Source organism: Vigna unguiculata, chromosome 8 (assembly GCF_037176805.1).
Source record: "Vigna unguiculata cultivar grain cowpea cultivar isolate G323 ecotype 2 chromosome 8, ASM3717680v1, whole genome shotgun sequence".
Classification (NCBI taxonomy): domain Eukaryota; kingdom Viridiplantae; phylum Streptophyta; class Magnoliopsida; order Fabales; family Fabaceae; genus Vigna; species Vigna unguiculata.
In genome coordinates this window covers 32,887,723-32,909,239 of record NC_140799.1, presented here as the reverse complement: position 1 = coordinate 32,909,239, position 21,517 = coordinate 32,887,723, and the positions used below count along the sequence as shown (strand labels likewise).

Below are 21,517 nucleotides of genomic sequence, written 5' to 3'. Positions count from 1 at the left end.
GTCATCCGACATTTTATTGATAAACAGTGTCAGAATTATTGTGATATGAAAGAGCTGTTTAATAAATTCTCTCATATTTTCTAACTATACACTTATCTCTTTTGGAAATTCAAGACTTTGACTGATATAGCGAAAGAACCAAAGAAGAGAAGGATAAATCCAAGGAGCACAATCACTGAAAGGCCCACCGCTGAAAATCCGTTGATTTCAGAGTCATATCCAAGAGTAACAGCTAAATACTCTTTCACGCTGCCCTGGAATCCAGGTCCCACTATAATGGTTTCCACATCACCAAGCTGAGACGTTATAACACCACGTAACGTCCATGCAATCGGGCAGATATAATAGAACCAAATCCACCACCCGGGAATACTCTGAGACATTACAATCCAACATATAAACCACAACTTTATTTTCATGATTAAAAGAGACGCCAGAGATTCATTTCTCTATTTCTTTCTGAAAATCAATTTCTCCCAAGAACAGAACATACATACACAAACATTTACCAATTAATGCAGTAACAGAACCCAACTACATAATTCTGGGAGGGGCCGGGGCAGATATAACCGAAACTAGTTAAATGTTCTGCAAGTATGAAATTACTCACCGATTTTGGGATGAGAAAACCTGAAAGAAGATTCCACAGGGAGTAAAATGCTGAAGAAATAACAGCTGCTAGATGCTGGGAAGGTGTAAGACCAACGGCCATCATGCCGTAAAAGGTGAAGTAGGTGAACGTTAGGAACATGAACACCAGATAGAGAAAAAACTTTGCTGCAACAAATAAAAGAAATTATCCACTTAATGACAGATCATATTCACATTTATTCATAATTTATGAATGGAACATTTTTTTTTTTTCAATAATCAATCTATGATTGCCAACCAGCATACCAAAAGAACTATGTATTATGACTTGAAGGTAAACAATTAAGTCACAAATTTCAGCGCACTAAAATTGATTTTGGGTGGTGGTTCCTTTTTGTGTCAGTAAATTGCAAGTCGATTCCAAGTTATATAAAGCAATAAATATCTACAAAAGTAAAGCTGAAATATTACCAGGTGTCCTTTCAAAATTGATCATGAAATATGTGATTATACCGAATACTATCGTCTGAACAGCGATGTATGGTACCTCTATTAGCCCCTGTCAATGGTATTAAGCAATTAGTAGGAGCAATCATCTAAAGAAGGCTTTAATTTTCAATGTATATAAGACTTACCTGGGCTGCTGCATAAGCTATTGGGGAGTACATACCAGCAGCTTTCTCTCTATAGAAGACAGTCCTTTCTATTGAAACAATTGGCTGTACAGAAGAAGAGTTATTTACCCCAAGAAACATGCATGCAGAATATAGAGCTCCCATAACCACGAACAGCTCTTGAGTTGATTCCCTACACAATAATAATGGCAAAGCAACTGTTTTATTAGTATAGGGTGTTAGAGATCCATGGATGGCGTCATATATAATATTATAAATGAATTAAATCTAATCATTCATTAAACAGAAAGAAATTTCTTGATTCGCGATTTAAACACATAAATGTTGACTTTAGGATAAAAGATCCCAAGAAATGATCATTTCATCAAATCTCAGTCCTCTGTCCGGATAATGTTATATTTTAAGACAAATGATAATAAAAGAGCGGTTACCTTTTTGACCCAACATCCCAAAATACGGTACCAAATATCAGAGCACTTATTGTGGTGAAGTATAACCTCATTGCATTATACGATGGACTTCTCCAGTACACAAGATTTTGTTTCCATATGCATCGTAAAAATTGGGAAAACAGATCTAGCGAATACAGAGTATCAAATTTTAGTGGTTGGGATCCTGCAGGAGGATGTCCAAATTGCATGATAGAAGACTCCACCCCCCTGTGAAAAATATTGACTAAACAGTTTAGTCATTCATCTGAAAACAAATCTTTCCATTCTATACCACCTCTAGCTTTAGGGTTGTGTAAAATATCATGTTTTGTGCCCTTTGAAGAAGTCGATTTTATTCCTAGCATCTCTGTCCTATCTAATCTTCTAAAACAGGAAACAGAAAATAAACCTCAGAAATAGCACGTAAGAAACTATAAACTAGAAGAACCTGTATTGATCCGAATTCCTGTAAAGATCTGCAAAATCTACATTAAGTTTCTCTTCAGTAGCAGGCGTAGTAACCTCAAGCACCCAGGTAGCAGGATTGTACCCATTCGGAATGGGGGGAATTCCTCTTATTCCCTGCAGAGCGTATAGGAAAAACAACCACAAACCAAAAATATAAAGAACAAACGAAGCACATTTGTTTCAACAGAGAAATCTAACATAAAAGAAGGAAGAATAAGAATTAGGAGAGGCATTCTTGTGTCATACATATTTACTCATCATATTCAGGGATATCTTGGGTAATTAGAAATGCCAGATAAGATGGAGAGCTGATCTATACTAATAAAGATTCCGTATTCTCTTTCTTTTCCTTTTCTTTTTCATCTCATATTTCATCCCAATAGGTCTAACCCTTTCAATTAGTATGCTCTTACCTACTCTACTTGTTCCTCCTTTTATATTAAATAAAATCTAGAAGAAGCACCAAGAAAAATCTTCAAACTGAGTACAAGAGTAAAAATTGTAAGTATAAGCATCTAACACGAAAATTTTCATATTCATAAGAGAAAAACCTAGTATTAATAAAGTATAAGTTGTTCGATGGAAAAGTAGGATGCTTCCAATTGGACAAACAGGCATTATACAGCAAAGAAAGAAATTACACAATATGAAATATCACTCTTCTAGCAGCAGCTGCACCAACAATAATAATAAAGCAGAACTAGATTCCAACCTCACCTGAAAGTAATCTACCATTATCTGTGACTGAACACCCAGCTTTCCCCCATATATTACTCGTCCGCCACGTTTCATAAGAAGTAACTGGGTAGAGAAAAAGAAATAAGCTTTACACCATTGAAGCTAGAGCATCATTAGTTATCAAAACAGATGAAAAATATTTAATTAGACTAACATCATCAAATGCTTCAAATATATCAATACTTGGTTGATGTATGGTGCAAACTACAGTTCTACCAGTATCAACAGTATTTCTAACAGCTCGCATAACAATAGCTGCTGCACGTGCATCGAGTCCAGAAGTAGGCTCATCCATAAAAATAATGGAAGGATTTGCTACAAGTTCCACTGCTATTGTTAATCGCTTTCTCTGCTCAGTTGATAAGCCAGAACTACCTGGCATACCAACCAAAGCACTTTTCAAAGCATCAAGCTCAACTAATTTCATCACTTGCTCAACAAACTCCTGTAGAATATTTCAGTGAATTAAAAGTTTGGAAATAATTCAGCAGGATAAGATATAACTCTTGTGGTGAAACAACTTACAAGTCTTTTAGCAACTCCAACTTCCTTGGGAAGGCGAAGAGCAGAAGAAAACAACAGTGACTCCTCAATTGTTACTTGAGGAGAATGTATATCATTTTGTTCAACATATCCTGATACTCTGGCAAATGTTCGTTGCTCTTTTGGGTAACCCGAAATTTTAATTTCCCCTTCTATGTACCCTCCTGTTTTCCTACCAGCCAGTACGTCCATCAAAGTGGTCTTTCCAGCCCCACTCGAGCCCACTAACGCTGTAAGTACACCGGGTGAGAAAACACCGCTGACGTTTGTCAAGAGCTGCAACCGAGTTTCAGGTATGCCCTGCTTGCTTATCTCCTGTAAAAAAACAAAAATTCTTCTAGAACTGGTTAAGTATGATGAGATCACTCCTATATTTTTGTGGAGAGTACGTCACAACATAGCATAGTGCATCAGGTGATAAAATTAGAAATTGCTAAATTTACAAATCCCCCACCTTTGGCATATCAACAAAATAATTGACATTGTGGAATGTCATTGTCAGTGGCTGAAATGGAAGAATCATTCCTTTCTTATTACTGTCCTCTCTTGCGGATTTGGAGCGGGGACTCGTTTCATAGACCTGATTACTGCCTGAAAAACCCATGTAATGAATAGAGACATTTTTGGGCAATAATACTACATTGTCAATCTTTGACTCTCTGGACATGCAAAGTTTGGCGGGTCGTTACCGTCTCTGGAAGATTTCTTTTCCGAGTCATCGTCATTTAGAATAACCGTTCGTGCTTTTTGTGGGGCTTCATTAAAGAGTAATAGGGCAAAGAAGAAGGGAATTAAATTAAAATAACAGAGAATATTTATAACTAAAAAAACTCCCTGTCCAAAGGGAATAGAAATCAAATTTCAACATAGAAAACATGCTTTTAAGTGGAAAACTAGTGGGAAATATTATTTAAAACTTACGATTCAGAAAGGTCAAGGCCACAGTGACCATGTTGTTGAAAAAAAGCGAATAGACAAGTAAAACTGAAACACCAATCCAATACCAGTAGTCAGCAGTTGGTAGGCTCTGTGAGACTAGGACATTGTAACCAACTGTGCTCTCCCCATTCTCGGATTTCTGCAGATAGTTTACACTGTAAACCATAAATATATGCTATAAATTCTTCTCTAATAAAATATAGATAAGATGTTCAACTCCTTCAGTTAATGATTTTGGTGAGTTGAGAGGGTATTAAAATCACTAAAACCAGCTGATAAAAAGTTTACCTTCTTCCACTCATCAATTAAGTCAAGTTTTAGTACAAGTCAAGGAAATCCTATTCCTTTACCGTGCTTACAGCGGCTCACGAAGCTAATTGTAAGAACGTTATGTAAATCAATCTTTACAGGTTAACTGCTGATTGGATGAGTCGTGAAACTAAATTTTGATTTGTCGGTTTTGATGCTGTTTTTTAGGAGTCATGATATTCTTTGTATGTTTCCTAATAGATATTTTTGGGCACTAAAAAAGAGTTATATTCCTTTACTCACTTTGTATAAATTTTGGTATTGGGAAATCAATAAAAATAACTCTATATTCTGTTTTAATATCCAACATTAACTCTTGGAGTATGGTCAACACATGAATTCATATAGTAAAACCAAATGCAATACCTTCATCCATCTTGTAGCAGTAAATTCATTAACAGTAATAGCACGTTGTCCATAGGTAAGGGGGGACAACCAGTAGCCCCAAATCCACCACGGTTTAATCATTGCTGAAGAAATAACAGCCAAATCACTCCTAATAACAATATCGTTAAATTTTTCTTTAATATACAGTTTACTGTGTTGCCTACCTTTAGGTATAATAAATCCTCCTAGTAAGAATACAATAAGTAATGAAGCTGATCCATATGTATTGGCAAGAACCATATCTCGTGCAATAGCAGCCATCATACGGAAGAGACCTAACGCCATTTGATGCATTAAAAAAAGTAAAAGCATGTAGCGAAAAAACCTGAAATATTTAACAAAAGTCAGTGATTACAAGGGTTAAAAAGAAAGAAAATATGAAACTTAAAAAATGGTATAGAATTAAGATACCTTCCTGCTGATGGAGCAAATCCAACACTGTAATATACAACAGCAGTCCATATAACAGCCTCAATAACGGAATAGGGTACACGTAGAACCCAACTGGTAACAGACCACGCCCATGCAGGATAGAACAAATTATCTCTTTGTTTATAAAATACTGGAAGCCGACTTATCAAGAGTGGTAGCTCAGAAAAACCATTAAACATCATGTGAACCATCCCAAAAAATAGAGCAGAAAGATAAAGACGTCCGTAAACCTCATCTGTGGGATGTAACCTTGTTCGCAGGAATATTGTACATGTGACAAATCCAACAAAAGCAACCTTTGCCAGCAGAAAAAGAATTTAATGTAAATACATATGGACCCAAAAAGAGAAAATTGTGAATACATTAAATAGTTAAGAGAAACTGAAAAAAAAAATATTGAGAACTTTCAAATATTATAAAGTTTAATTTCTGTTCACACTAAAGTATAAAAAAAAAAGATCAACCAGTTAAAATTAGAATTTGTATAACTTTTAATAATTATTATACAAACCAGCAAACTAATAATCATATACATCTTGTTTTTGACAGATCATCACAGAAAGCCAATTGCATCAAATATAACTTATATAATGTCGGAGTTAGTACAACGCTATTCATCTAATATAGTAATTTTTGGGCTTAGTTAATAAGTTATTGAATTATTTAAAAGCTTAAATGATTTCTTATGTTTTAAAATATTTTAATCGGGTTAACTTTGCAATCTATTAAATGAATCTTGCTCAGCAGATTTAATTATAAACCTTTATGTATTAAGAAAAAAATATATATGATACTAAAAAACTGATAATTCAAGAATTTTATTAATTCTTGTCATCCAACTTTTTGAAAAAGATGTAACGCACGTAAAGCATATAATTAAGTCAGTAACTATCATACTTGTCATGAAAAGCATAAACTTGAAGTTACGATGAGGATTGCAGTGTAACTTTGATGAGTCCAAACATAAAACAGATTTATTTAAGAGTTGACGAGTTCATATAATCATGATAGCAATCATATTTCCATGATAGAATAATTATGCAGATATGATTATCAGGGATAAAAGGAAGGAAATTTTGAAACAATATCAATATCAAACTTAATTATTTGCAAGGACTGATTGCATTAATTAACCGTATCATGTTATCTGAATAAGAAAACACAACGGAAATAATCAAAAAAGACACACGCAATGTAGTATATAGAATACCTATATTAAAACAAGAGGCCATGGAAATTAATCCTTAAAGTGATATATTATTACAATTACTCAATATTACACACTAATAGACGGAAAAATACATCACTTCCAAACTTAAAATATTAATATTTTAACTTATTCTTTTAATATTTAACTTAAAATACCAATATATATTATTATATTATTAAATTAGGTATCGGTATAATTTTTTGGATGAGTGTCAAACTATATTTTCCATAAAAAATACTTGCTATTTTTTTTTCTGGTTTTATTATTATTTTATAACATTAAGAATAATTACAAAAGGACAATATCTTATTGAAGTTTCGTACAATAATGACAAAAATATATTAATATAACTTATTTATATTTTGAAACAAGAAATAAAATATAAATAAGATTTTGTTTTAGTTATAATAAAAATAGAAATAAAATTTATTTTTTTATATTGAATATATGCTAATTTTTTTGTTTATCTAACAATATTATCTTCCTTGAGTACAGTAAAATAAAAATAAAAATTTTAATTATTTAGTTGGTATCTACGGCTATTATTTTTTTAACTTCTATATTTTTAAAAAAGTTCTATTCTACATATTAATCCTTTTGTTCTATGCATATCTTTAACTCATTTTAGTCCCTAAAAAAGGATTTAAGAAATTAAAAATAACATATGTATTGAAAAAAATATATTTAAAGTATATATATATATATATATATATATATAAACTGGTGGTTAGCTTAAAGAAGAAAGTATATGATACTTTGGGGATAGATTCTAAGCATAGCTTGTATAATTTTCATTATTAAACTGCACCAATATAAAAATGATAGAAATTTAATATGATTGAATTTTCAAAAGTACCTGGCAGGTCCTAAAAATATAAAGAAAGCTATGCCTTCTTATCAACAAGAGTTCTCGATAAAAACAAGCTTTAGCAAGATCCCATCTTGGCACGGCATATTTAGTTCTAGCCAAAGCTGAAGGATGACCTTTTGATGCATCATGTGGATGACTTTGCAAGGATTCCATATACTTTCCAAATTTCGAATTTTTAAAGGCTTGTGCAATTTCAGCAACTGAGACGAACACATATGGTTTTGAAGGATCTGCCCAGTATTGTGCTTGATCCTTTTTAGATGTCACCTGACAAAAGAAAAGAAAGTACTCGAGCAACATTTGATTCCATTTAATTGATCATGAAAATATGTCAAGAAGATATACCTCCTGTAGAAAGTCAGCGATCCCCTTACGAGGTGGAAGTTGAAAACCTAATGACTGAAAAAAGTCGAGCACGTCAGCTCGAGGACCTTGATATACCACGTACCCTTCTGACAGAAGCACCAGATCATCAAATAGCTCAAATGTTTCAGGAGCTGGCTGAAGAAGAGCCATAAGTACTGTAGCGTCCATTTGATGAACAAAGTTCTTTATGCATTTTACTATCTGGAACGTAGTAGAGCTATCAAGACCAGTTGATATCTCATCCATAAATAGTGTTTTTCTTGGACCAACAATCATCTCTCCTAAAAGATGCAATACAAAAAGTCATGGTTGCTGCAAAATGCACGAACTTAAAACCCAGTTAAAGCATTTAAAAATTATTCCTTTTGGACTATCACCGGTCATGGTTGCTGCAAACTGCGCGGACTTAAAAGGCATTTAAAGCATTTAAAAAATTTTCACATGAGAATTATGTTACTATATTTGTCAGTAGTAATAAAAAATAATTAGTTATTAATTTAATTATTAATTTATAAATTAAAAATTATTAATAACTAAAATAATTTCATAAAATTATAATTGATTTCTAAATTAATATTTAAAATAATTTTTATTATAAATTAATCATTAACATTAATTATTAAATTTTAATTTTTAAAATAATTAATCTTTAATTAAAAAAATAATTTCTAAATTAATCTTTAAACATATTATTAATCACTAAAATTTATCATTAAGAATTCTTTTTATAATGTATTTAGAAACTCTTATGAATCCAAAAAAAAACAACTTACTAACTAGTAAACGCAATTATCAAAATATTTGCGTTTAAGCAACAATGCAATAGGCTTCTCATGGAAAAACAGCAAGTGTAGGTATCGTTAACCTTCTTTCTGTTGTTGAAAAATAGTTTTAACATACACTTCTATTTGATTTATGAGTACCATGGACATCTCACATCAATTTAATTAAGATTTAAACATATTGTAATAATTGTTATTAGATTTTATCGATAATAACCCTTGATATTTTCGTTGGTGACTCAATAAGTGTATTGAAAAGTAAAAATAAAAAATAAAATAAAAATAAAACTCTGATAAATCAAAAACAAATCGATTTATAATATATAAATAAGAGTCGAGAAACCAAGATTCTATAACCAGAGAGAGAGAGAGAAAGAGGGGGATAAACCTGTTGTAACTCTTTTCTTTTGGCCGCCAGAAACCCCTCGCATCATATCGTTGCCAACTATTGTCTCCGAACATACATCGAGACCAAGCACTTTCAAAACGTAATCCGTATTCACGCTGTGTTTCTTACCTCCGACAGATGATGCCTGTGAAGTTAATCAAATTCCATCAGACATCTGCATAGCCCACAATAGAGGCACGCGGCATGATTTTCATACTAGAAATTTAGGATGATAACCTTCATAAACGCGTCAACTTCTGCACTAGGTCTTATGTTCCTTTCCTTCTCTAGGCGGCCAAGTTCAGTTGTATATGCTGCGAAAATTAAGCACATTTGTTGTACAAATTCAATTGCCAGAGATATAGAAACACTTCAATAATTAAATTAACGTTTACCTGCAAAACCTTCTTCTGCACCTTGACATCTAGCACCAAAATCCAAACATTCTCTTACCGTCAGTTCTGCAACGTGATCATCTGTTTGGCTAATGTATGCAGAAGTCCGTCGAACATAAAAATCGTCCACGTCGCTGCCATTGTATGTTATACTACCCGTTGTCTGTACAAACACAACAGCAAGAATAACTTACTTTAAGATAAGTACGATTTTTTAAAAAGTGATAGCTTTGTTTGCCACCTTTAAAATAATATAGCTAACTAAATCAATTTTTTAAGAGAAGTTAGTAACATTGTTTAACCAAATTTATTATTATTATTATTATTATTTTCATTATTTAAAATTTGTTAAAATATATAATTTTAAAGTTTTTATTTTTTATGAATGTCTTATAATTTTATTTTTAATCAATTTCGTAACTAAAAATAATATTAAAAGATACTATTTAATTTTTTTTACTACAAAAGAATATAAGAGAAGAAAATAAAATGTGTTTATATATCCTTATTTAAAAAATATAAATTAATAATCACCTTGAGGGTTTTATCAAGCTTGCCCGCGAGAGCCAGAAGTAAGCTGGTTTTACCTGCTCCCGGAGGTCCTAGTAGCAGAGTCATCCTGCAATACAGCCAAAAAGTAGGATGACAGTTACATCAGCGCGCACAGGAAAGCTCTGAACCTATAATAAAGAAACATACATCCGTGATACTACAACCATCACGTTGCGTACTAAATCCAAATTAACTAACATTTTACGGATTTCATTATGTCTAACAGAAAAGTTGAATAAGTTTATTCCACTCATTTGGTTGGGTAAAACAACATGAAGCCGCGGTCGAAAACGCCGTAGAAAGAAGAACCTAAGAAGCACTCTTACCTTCCTGGCTTGATAACGCCACTGATATTGTTCAGTATGGTAAGGGAATGCCGTTTTGGTTTGCATAACCTCAACTTGGTTAGGAATCCCTGCGCGCAACCGCATGCAAAATTTTTTTAGGATACGCATAGCTTTATAAAAAGAAAGTAGCGAAAACATAAAGACGAAATTAACCTCGAAGCAATCACGACTATAGTTAACCAGTGTTGGTAGAGCTCTAGAACCAATTTGAACATTGGCAGAGACGTTGAGGTTCCTGAATCTCACCTCGATCTTCGGCACCTCCAACCCAACCCTACCGCAATCAAAAAACAGGAACAATAGCAATATCGAATTGTAGATCAGTAATTTTGGAGAATCGCTAACACGGAAAACAGAAAAAAAAAAAAAAAACAGTATTAGAAAGCGAAACCTGTCGAAGCGTTCTTTTATGGCGCAGAGGAGGCGGAAGTTGTCTTGGTCGGTGGTGGCCAGAGCTTTCTTAACGACGAGTTCCCGGCGAGAGCGGCTGAGCTTTCGGACGTCAACTAAGTCTTGCGTAGGAGGTTGAGCACGGGAAGAAGATGCGCGGAGGAGGGCGTAGTTGATGCGCTTCTGCGACGGCAACCTGGAGAGCGCTGCCCACTGCAGCTCCTCCTCGTCCTCGGCGACGGTCTCGGAGTTGGAGGCCATAGCGAAGCTCTCGCTATGGAGTGATCCTAATTCGAAGTATTCGCTTCCATCGGAAGCCGCCATTTCTGTAACGGTTTCGTGTTTGAAACGGAGACGAAGGAAATTGAGAAAGGGACAGGAGATTGTACGAGAAGAAGAGAGGGACTCTGTGAGAGGTTTGGTTTAATGGTAATGAAGAATGAGTACGTAGTTAGAAGTGTTGTGACTTGAGAGTTTGTTACGCTCTCTAAAATGCCGTTGTTATTACACGTGAATCTGTTTTGACAATTTAGAGTGATTGTTGTCCTATTCTTCCGAATCTTCTAATGATTGTTATTTGCTAGTATTATGTGAACCATCAATGACCCTTCCACAAGCTATCTTCTCCTCACATTCTCGTCGTTGTACTTGACCATTGACATTTACTCCTTCTTTTCTCCTTTGAAAAAATTAATATATAAAATTATGTATATTTATTAAATTATTATTAATAATTAAAATACGTTTATCAATTCAGAGTACAATAATAATAATAATAATAATAATAATAATAATAATATAATGACGTGTAAACATTGCCTTCTGATTATTATTTAACACATCAGGAGTGAACATGTTTGTCGATGATTATCAATGCATGATGTAGCACAATACGCGCAACAATGTATCATAATGTTCTCATAAAATATGTTGAAGAAATTGAGAAAGTGTATGCATGACATATTTCTAATTTTGTAATGGTATATATAAGGACTACAAGGCATCTATAATGTGTAGGATCATCATTGGAAGTTGGACCATTTGCAAGGACTAATTTATGGTTATGACTCTTGAGAAAAAAGTCACGTTCACTCAAAATATTCGTAGAATTGTGTTGACTAGTAAATAAACTTGATGAGCTCCGAATAATTTTAATATTAAAAAAGCAATTAAGTTTTTGAAGGTATTTGATTTTGAACCATGACTAAAGATATTTTTAACTCAATCACACGTGAGAGTGACGTTGTCCATCAAACAAATATAATGAACATATATAAGATCAACAACAAAATTATTATCATGAGTAAATGTGAACAATGTGTAATCGACCTTGGATTGGTGAAATCCAAACTAAAAAGATTTTGAAATTTCACAAACCAATTTTGCGATCATTGTTTAATTTCATAAAGGGAATAATGTATTTTGCAAACAGAGTCATGGCCATGAGAACAAGGAGAAAAACTAGGAGGAAAATACATATATACTTCCTTCTCAAGATCTCCATGGACAAAAGCATCATGAACATCCAATTGATAAATATTCTATCAATTTTTTGCACAAAGAGAAAAGTGCACATGTTTTCAATTTTTTTCAATAGGATTAAAGGTTTCATTTTAATTTTATATTTCAATTTGGTTATCAGCAACAATGACTAATATGGATTTATATCATTCTATAAAGCCATTAAATTATACTTATATTGATAAAATCCATTGGCAAGGAAATTCCTTCTTGCAAGGAAGAAGAGGAGTACCAATCCAAGTCCAATTATCTTCAAAGACCTAGAATTCAAGTTTCATATCTTGCAGCCAAAGTGGATTCTTCACGGTCTCTTTGTATAAATGTGGTTTGATGGTGTTACTGACAATTGCAAAGTATTTACGATGTTACGAAGAAAAAATATGTTTAGTGACAAATTTTTCTATAAGATAGAGGAATACTTGAGCGAACACTAGAGAAAGTGTTGAGAGAAGAGGGTATAATAGTAGTTTGGTAATCATAATCGTTGTGTTGATGGTTGATGAGGTCTACTTATGTGATGGATAATTATGAAGGTGGAGATGAAGGGTCGGATGAGCTCTCCCTCTCAGTAAACTCAAGGTTAAGTAAGCATGCAACATCCAAAGAGGTGTACTAACATCATACAACTCATAAAATCAAAGGTTTAGAGATAAATTGTGTGGGAGTTGAAGGAATATCAATTGTAGGTAATGAAAATTGAAATTCTTCAAAAAAAAATTTAAAATCATGAGATACAAAAATCTCCTTAGTATCCAAATCAAACACCTTATAACCTTTTTTGCTAGAAGGGTGGGCCACAAAAGCTAATTTGCAAGAGTGTGCAACTAATTTATCGTATGATTTAGGGAAGACCACTACATAACATAAGCAACTAAGGACCTAAATATGATCAAGTGTACCCATGATATAGTAACTTTACACAATTTTCAGCAAATTCAATATGGTGTATTTTTAAAGCAAGAAATTAATGGAATAATAGAAGTTTCATTGAATTGTTGGAGTTGTTCAAGGATATGCTTCATGAACATAACACATTACATAATCGTAATTATGAGATGAAAAATATACCATGTTTGATAGGTTTGAATTATGAAAAGATACTTGCATGTCCCAATGATTGTGTATTGTATAGAGGTGAGTTGTTGCATTGATGGTGTGTCCAACACGTGGGTTATCACAATTTTAACAAATTGTATGGAAGTAGTGGTGAGGAAGAAACAAAGGGTCCCCTACTAAGGTGTTGTGGTACTTGCCAATAATACCTAAATTTAAACGATTGTTTGTCATAAAAAAAAGGATGTAAAGAACTTGACATGATATACAAATGAAAGAAAATGTGACAATCTTTTTCGACGTCTAACATATTCTCCATGGTGGAAGAAGACTGATGAAATATTTGTGGAATTTGGTGTAGAGGCAAGAAACTTAAAACTTGCACTTGTTACAAAATGTATGAATTTTTATGGGAACTGAAGTACTAAACACAGTTCATGGTAATTTTTTGTTGGTAATTTACAACCTGCCTCATTAGTTGCATAGGAAGAGAAAATATATTATGTGTCTATGATGATTTTAGGACCCTAACAACTAGAAAATGACATTGATGCATATCTCAGACCCTTGTTGACGATTTGAAGATATGACTCACAAAGACATATTTACTTGGCTTCATACATTGAAAGGTTAGTTATTATCTAACTTGTATTCTTTTTAATTATGTCAATTATATAATTAACTATTTGTCATTCATTGTAGATTGCACACCATTGGTTATAGTTATACCTAAGAATTACAAAACAAAGAGGTTTTGTCTGTTTAAGAAAAAACAGCCAAAAAAGGAAAAGCTTATTACAATAGTAAATTTTACATTTTTTCATCACATTGGACAAGTATATTCCAACTAACATATGTCTTTATTGTAATTAGAGACACAAATTTTATAAATGGAAGGGGCAAAACAAGGTCAATATAATTCATGTGTCCTAAGCTTAGGCAACTTCTAATACAATAACTATTTTATGTAAGAGTTGCATAAAAATAATTTTTGTCACTTGTTTTCACTCTAGATAATAGGCAAATTAATTCGTTCAATTGTGGCTACTACATCATGTATTAGATGAAAGACATCATTTGATTAGTTATTACTAACCTTTAAATAGAGGTAACACATTTAAACATTTGATGAAGCGTATTTTAATTTTATGAGTATTACATAATAATGTGACTCAAATATTTCGAGTCTTCAATTATCAATCTTTATTGTCCTAGAATGACATCTAATAAATAAGAGAACAATAAATAACCTTCCTATTTTATTTTTCTTATTTAGAAAATTTTTAGATTAGATTAGACAATTTTTTATAAAACATTTTGTTGAAATGTTTGGCTTATATAGTATATAATATGGATTGAGATTTTCCTACATTTAGTTTAAAGTCAAATGAACTCAATTTTTGAAAGAAAATATCCAAAATTTATGTTGAAACATGTATTAGTTGATATAAATTTCGGACATTTGGTTTACTCTTATATGATACGTATTCATGTCTCGTGTATATCTACCTAATGTAAATATGAACGTTTTACGTTAGATGTATTATGTATTATGTCTAACGTAAATTTATATCTCTCATATATACGTCAAACTATTAATTGATGTAATTAACCATAAATATTTAATATAAAAAATTTGTTTGATGCTAATGATACGATTAACACATAACCAATCAATGCCTATAATTACTTCGAGTTATGTTCTAACTAAAGTTGAATGAGCTTAGCGCCAAAACCATTCACTGCAGTTGTGTTCTTTTATCCTGATCTTTCTCTTAATCTTATCCCATTGTGTAATTTTGAATGATGGTTGTACTGAAACCAAGAACCAAAATTCAACGTTCAGATGGATTATATCAATCTAAAAACCAATATATAGACAAAAAATGAGATTGAATAGTCCAAACTCTTACAAAGACATGCAAATAAGATTAAATAGCCTGAATTGAAAAAAATAAAAAATAAAAATACAGCTATGAAGATTTATAACTATCTATTTATCGATTTCATAACTAATAATCAGGACTGCTTAAAAAACTTATTCTCAACAAGTTTTGGTTTAGATAAAAAAAACGTAAAGAAAAATAAAAAAATAATATGTAGAAGAAAAAATAGATTAAAATTAACGTCTAAGAATTAAAATAAATTATTTTTAAGCATAGAAACTAAAAGGTTAAAGTTTGTAATATAGAAAGTAAATAGTAATTAACCAAAATAAAATAACCTTTACATGTACTCGATTTAGTTATCAGATTACAAATAAAAGAAATAACCAGATATAACTTCCTACTTATGATTCTTAATATAAAGACTTGGCTTAAAAACTTAAACATGAAATTTAATTTTTCTGGTCCCTAACTAAATATTATAAATATGTGAATTTATTAAGCTCTACCCTTTGAAATAAGTTTGCACCTTTTGCCCTGAAGCATTCAAGAAAGACAAGCATATGAAGATAAGATGTCAATCTTAATAATAAGCATGAAGGAGACTATACCATACAACATCAGCAAAAAAGGTATAATCAAACAAAACCAATAACTATAACCTACAATACTACAGTGCATATCTTCTAATATGATACACTAGCACTACTAACTAGAATTTGGATTCTTCACTAGATTCTTCTATATTGTTCCTCTGGTGTGTCTTCAAAATACAATTATAACACTGATTTTGATGTTTTAAAATATATGAAAAAGACTTTTAAAGTACTAACATCAATATATTTTGAAGACACAGCAGAAGACAACACCAAAATATTCAGTAGAGAATCTGAACTCCTACAAACTACTAAAGCCAGATTGGTGGAATAAGGCTTGCATCAGATACAAAATCACCACTTCCAGAAACAACACAAAATCTAACATCAAATTCCAAAAAACAATACAAAAGAGAAGTGTTTGGCACCATACAGGGTTAGCAGTTGATTGGAAAACCTTCAAAAACACTGAGAAAATCCTCAAAACACTCTGCAAGAGCAGACTTTATATTATTCAGTGTTTATTCTTAGTCTTTGTGGACTTGAACTTCTTGGACTTGCTGGACATGAGTCCTTCATCATCAGATTCATCACTAATATCGCCCTTTTTCTTACCACGCTTCTTTTCAGCTCTTCCACATACCACAAATTTCCTTTCATCCTTCTCCTCAACAAGCTCTGACTTCTCTTTGGGCTTCCAAATGAACAGAGATCTGAAAAGTTACGCCAGGTAAGTCCAATAACCCAGCAAACAATATGACAGCACACATAGGTACTATTGCCTTTTACATCCATCATTGAAGAAGTCATGTTCTGAATCTAACAAATTAATTAGGTTTTCAAAGCAAAAAACAGATAGTAAAAACATTGGACAGTTTTTGAAATTACGCTCATATATCTAACTTTGGTTGAATCCGAACAATGTCAGAGTTTAATACAATGCATATGCATCATCTTGAATGACAATACACTATAGAGGAAAACAAACAATGGTTCCAAACTTCTAATAGAGCTAGTTCAAGAAAACTAGTAAATTTCACTTTCTACTTTTAAAAATCATAACAGAATGCTAAAAGGTTTGAATTTCATCCACAGATGAGTAAAATCTCATCAACCAAATTCACCATAGTTAAAAGAATTCATCACTAGCATTATACAATATTTTAGCATTAAAAAGATAAGCCAAACCTGGAACTCCCAGTTGCCAGGATATCTTCACGGGGATGAAGCTTATTAACTGGACTGATCGTTGTGATATTTGGGTCAATCACTTCAGCTACCAATTGCCCTGTACTTGTATCTATAAAATCAATGGGATGGAGAGCAGCTCCGTTATAATTTTCACTTATATATCGACCAATAACAGCAAGGGACTCTGATGGATCCTGCAATTACATAAACCATAATTTTTCTATAAGGCAGAGAACAGAAAAGAAACATAACATCATAAACAACTGGAAGAATAAAATAAAATCACCTTTGGGTCCCATTCAGCTTTAAAGGGTGTCAAATGCCGATTGAAATCATGGCTATGTACAATTTCTCGGCTAGGAGAGTCCATATTACCAAAGATAGAATCCCATATATGAAGACGGTTGTCTTGTGATGTAGTGAGAATTTTGGTTCCAGAAAATGGGGAGAAATATGCAGAGTTAACTACACGATTGTGCTTAAGGTCATAAAGGGATGATCCAGCTTCTATATAACGCAGGTCCCATATACGAGCCTAAAAATAGAAACCATTCATATTTCAGCAGTTAGTTAGCATACCCAGCAAGCAATGTAAGTTCAGATATCAATTGAACAAATACAGTATTTGAATAAAACTGAAAAACTCACAAAATGATCATTTCCACAAGTCAAAACGATGTCTGGTTGAATTGGATTGCAATGGATACCGACAACTTTTGTTCCTCTTTTGTGGATCAAAATTGCATCACCATTCCTGTGGTTGGAGCGCATGTCAACCCTACAAATGCCACAGGATGTTATGCAAACTCAGTTAATTTGTTTCAGAAAAAGCATAGCTATGAATCAGAGGGCTACAATTTGCATCCCTGACCAAGAAAACCCAATTTTAAAGTTCTCTAGTTATTGTCTCCCATGAACTTTTGAAACCATTTACAATGAGCAAAGTCAGGTCATGATGTATGCAAATCTCAATTTCTTCAATACCTTCAACTACTTAATGTACATTACATAATAGGATATTGAAGTGGTGCACTCTTAAACACGCACCTAGCAGATGCCGTGCGGCAATTACAATGCACTTTAAATACTAACCTTCACAAATGGCCATGCAATGAAAAGAAAATCAGAAATACAAGCTCAAAATTTATAGCTAGCCAAACACACTTAGATAGTAAAAGCATGATACTGTACAAAGAAAATCACAAAAATACAAGCATAAAAACTAAATAATTTCACAGGGAGGGAACCGGAAGAAGCTACTTACATGTAAAGAAAACCAAAGCTATCAGCAACAAGAACAAGACCTTTCTCACAGTTAATATCCATGCCATAGATCATTTTCCAAGTGTTCGGACCCTAATAAAAAAAATACATATATATATACGAGTAAATTTTACTGCCAAAAGTTAAGACAAACTTTTAGAAGATAAGCTAAAGCCAAAATATGATCATGCTACATATCTTTCCAATTAAAACTTAAAATCCGAAAGTTTAACCACTGTCCAGCATCCCCATCCAAAAATCAGAGGAACACCGCAATCATGAAAACATTTACAATCTTACAGCAACATAATTGAAACTCTTGGGCGTGGCAGAAGAGAACATCATGATAGGTAAAGTGTCCAAATATGGAGATGTTACAATTCACAAATAGTGTTCCAGAAGAAGCGCAATGGGCATATCCAAGTACTTACACAGTTAAAGAGAAAGGTTATGAAATACGACCAGAACCTAAGAAAATTTCTACCTGCCATCCATCAGGGTTCAGGTTCATTGGAGAAGATGATAGTCCTGTCTCCAAGTCAGTGCAACTAATGGTTCCATCTGAGGATGCAGAATAGACCATACAGTCATTTGTAGGATTAAACCTACAAAATTTTGTATTTAGAGCCTGATCTTTACACTTCAGGCTAAGACTACGACAATAAAATATATCCAAAGAATAGGGAAGGAAAAAAACAATTACAAGACCATGGTTTCACGAAAACAACCTTACCTCATATTGTTCAGTAAACAAGAATGTATGTTTCCATAGACCACCTTCTCATATACCTTTCCAAAATCCCATACTCCAAGTTGCCCTTTCTTTTAGTATCAAAACATGAAAACAAATCAGTGGCTAAAAACAAGTAAGTAGGCAACCAAAATATTAATATCAACCGATGTAATTTACTTTACTGTAACAACCTTATCTCCAGATAACAGAATGTTATTCTTGGTCGGGTGGAACTCCAAGCATGTTACCCGTCTACTGTGATATCTGATGACAGCACAATTCACTTGGTCTGGGATCACATATTTGGGCTTGATCTGACATAGAAAAGAAAAAAGAAAAAATTATCATAATCAGAACCCAAAAATACTAGGATGTGTGATAAATAACCTTCAGCATTGAAGCATAAACATTATGGAGTCATAGATTGCTTTAGTGCCAAAAATGTCCATTGAATATTATCAACTGTTGCAACTTGAAGCACATAGTTTACTACATAATTTACAATAAAATTATCTAGCTAAAACCAAAATGATATACTATACTTTTTCTTGAAGCAAAAGCTAGGCTAATGTGAGAATGCTAAGGAGCAACACAATTAAAAATCCCTACAAATGTCGGAAACAACTACAACAATAACAGATACAACTCGGCAGATCAAGGTCGCTATAGCATAACTTCAATGTCGTTATTACAAGTTGACAACAGTGACTAATAATTCAATAGGCCAAAGTTCCCGACTCATATATGGTGGTTATTATCTTCACAAGTCAAGTATGGTATTGCCTGATCATAGTAATAAAGTAAACAGCAAAATGAACAACATACACAACTAACTCAATTATCAGCATTGAGCAAACTAAAGAAAAAAAAAAAAAGTTAGACATACCGAAGGAAGGGATGGCCTTAGCTGGCGTTCAAATACGTATTCCAAAGGTTTACACGTTTTCTTACGGGGTGCTGGGACAACTCCATGCTCAGTTGAGACACGATGTGGGCAAGTCAAAGTGGTGTGTCCTTCAATTCAAAAACGCAAAAGAGTTTACATTTACAATGTCAATAAATAAAAAATCATGATCATTAGAAATCATGTGATGACGAAGACATTTTAACATAACTATTGTAGTATAAAAACCCTTTTAAACTGAGATTGCATAGACTATTTACTCTGAACTGAATGACTTAAAAAGGTACAATCATCCCAGAGAAAATAAATATTAAGGAAATGTCGCAAAGATAACAATCCTAATAGATAAATGAAGAGTGACACCAATATTCACCAGGCTTTTTACACAGAAAGCAAGGCTTCATGGGGCAATCAATATACGTGGCACCCTTGAACCCCGCTTCATGACCATGCTTCTTACATACCTACAACACCACACAAGTTCCATTACGGTAAAAGCGTTCCAATACTGAGAAGAAAAAACTGAACTTTACGACAAAAAAAAAAAAAAGTAACCTTGCAGACTTTTTTGAGACTAATAGTGATGGGGGCTTTCCCTTTTTTGTTTGCGTCCGAACCCACTTCCAGATTCTCAGTCTTCTCACTTGTAGTCGTAACCCCATCATCATCATCATCATCCTCTTCTTCTTCTTCTTCAAGTATTCTTTCTTCTTCTTCTTCTCCCTCTTCCTCGGAAGAACTCTGTTCTGATTCAGAGTCCCTCTCAATGAGAACCTTGGGAAACGCGGTTCTTCGAGTAACGGGTGCCATTGGAGAGGGAAAAACCTTAGCGGTGACTGTGGATGGAAGCGGGAAATAGAAAGGCGCAGCGGAGAAAGCTGAGAGTCTGACACCGAAATGGAAAAACCAGTTATTCTATTGGCTTTGAATGACACACGTCGCGCACAAGCTCGGTTACAAAAAAAAAAAAAAACGTCTTTCCTCCGTGTGTTTGTACTAGTCAAGCATATGTGTTTCCACTTTTTCTTATTATTGTAATAAAAAATATGTATTTAAAAAATTAATTATTAAAATAAGTATATTTATATATATATATATAATATTTATTAATTTTAAACATTTATGTTTTTTTACTATTATAACCAATAAAATTATTTATTTTTATAAAAATAAAAGTGGTAAAATAATATGTATTTCTTTTTATCATAATTATAAATATATGTATATATATATAATTATATATTTTTTAAATTAATAAAAATGTAGTCATACAATAAATATTTCATAATTTTATAATAGAATTTTTTATTATTAAAGATAATTAATTGAATTAAAAAATAGTTGCAAAATTTACATAGTAAAATAATAAAATGAAATATATTAATACGAGTAAATTAGGTAATGAATTATATCAATAAAATTATAGTCGCAAAACACTTATTAAACAAATTTATTGATAGTTATAGATGATTTTTTATATTGCATAATATGTTAAATTTGATTTTTATATTATTAAAACTTTTTTCATTTTATGAAAAAAAAAATAGAGTTTTGAATATAATAAAATATGAGCGTAAAATTATGCACTTTGTTATA

The 21,517-nt window shown here is 32.5% G+C and overlaps 2 protein-coding genes across 2 annotated transcripts; both read right to left on the bottom strand.

The window, feature by feature from the left end:
* On the bottom strand, positions 1-11,271 carry LOC114195400 (ABC transporter G family member 31). Its single transcript, XM_028085856.2, has 24 exons — positions 10,776-11,271; positions 10,538-10,658; positions 10,364-10,452; positions 10,020-10,104; positions 9,486-9,648; positions 9,328-9,404; positions 9,091-9,235; positions 7,900-8,201; positions 7,540-7,821; positions 5,453-5,769; positions 5,206-5,366; positions 5,021-5,124; positions 4,328-4,484; positions 4,096-4,161; positions 3,861-3,997; positions 3,389-3,721; positions 3,018-3,308; positions 2,843-2,926; positions 2,106-2,239; positions 1,658-1,885; positions 1,227-1,398; positions 1,063-1,150; positions 611-777; positions 1-374 (listed from the first exon to the last, which is right to left on the bottom strand). The coding sequence occupies exons 1-24, from the start codon at positions 11,096-11,098 to the stop codon at positions 93-95; spliced, it is 4,308 nt and encodes a 1,435-aa protein (XP_027941657.1). The 5' UTR covers positions 11,099-11,271; the 3' UTR covers positions 1-92.
* A 4,527-nt stretch (positions 11,272-15,798) lies between these two features.
* On the bottom strand, positions 15,799-20,850 carry DDB2 (damaged DNA binding 2). Its single transcript, XM_028082819.2, has 11 exons — positions 20,477-20,850; positions 20,295-20,385; positions 19,904-20,031; positions 19,209-19,331; positions 19,018-19,106; positions 18,769-18,889; positions 18,286-18,377; positions 17,670-17,799; positions 17,308-17,556; positions 17,019-17,215; positions 15,799-16,543 (listed from the first exon to the last, which is right to left on the bottom strand). Exons 1-11 carry the CDS (start codon positions 20,729-20,731, stop codon positions 16,345-16,347), a joined length of 1,674 nt encoding a protein of 557 aa, XP_027938620.2. The 5' UTR covers positions 20,732-20,850; the 3' UTR covers positions 15,799-16,344.
* Between the last annotated feature and the right edge of the window lie 667 nt (positions 20,851-21,517).

Coding starts and splice junctions, on each gene's coding strand:
- DDB2 (XM_028082819.2), bottom strand. CDS start 20,731: ATGGCACCCGTTACTCGAAGAACCGCGTTTCCCAAGGTTCTCATTGAG. Junction 19,332..19,903: donor TAAGGCCATCCCTTCCTTCG/GTATGTCTAACT, acceptor TTTCTATGTCAG/ATCAAGCCCAAATATGTGAT. Junction 17,216..17,307: donor AAGCTGAATGGGACCCAAAG/GTGATTTTATTT, acceptor ATGTAATTGCAG/GATCCATCAGAGTCCCTTGC.
- LOC114195400 (XM_028085856.2), bottom strand. CDS start 11,098: ATGGCGGCTTCCGATGGAAGCGAATACTTCGAATTAGGATCACTCCAT. Junction 10,659..10,775: donor ATAAAAGAACGCTTCGACAG/GTTTCGCTTTCT, acceptor TGATTGCGGTAG/GGTTGGGTTGGAGGTGCCGA. Junction 4,162..4,327: donor GGCCTTGACCTTTCTGAATC/GTAAGTTTTAAA, acceptor TCTTTAATGAAG/CCCCACAAAAAGCACGAACG.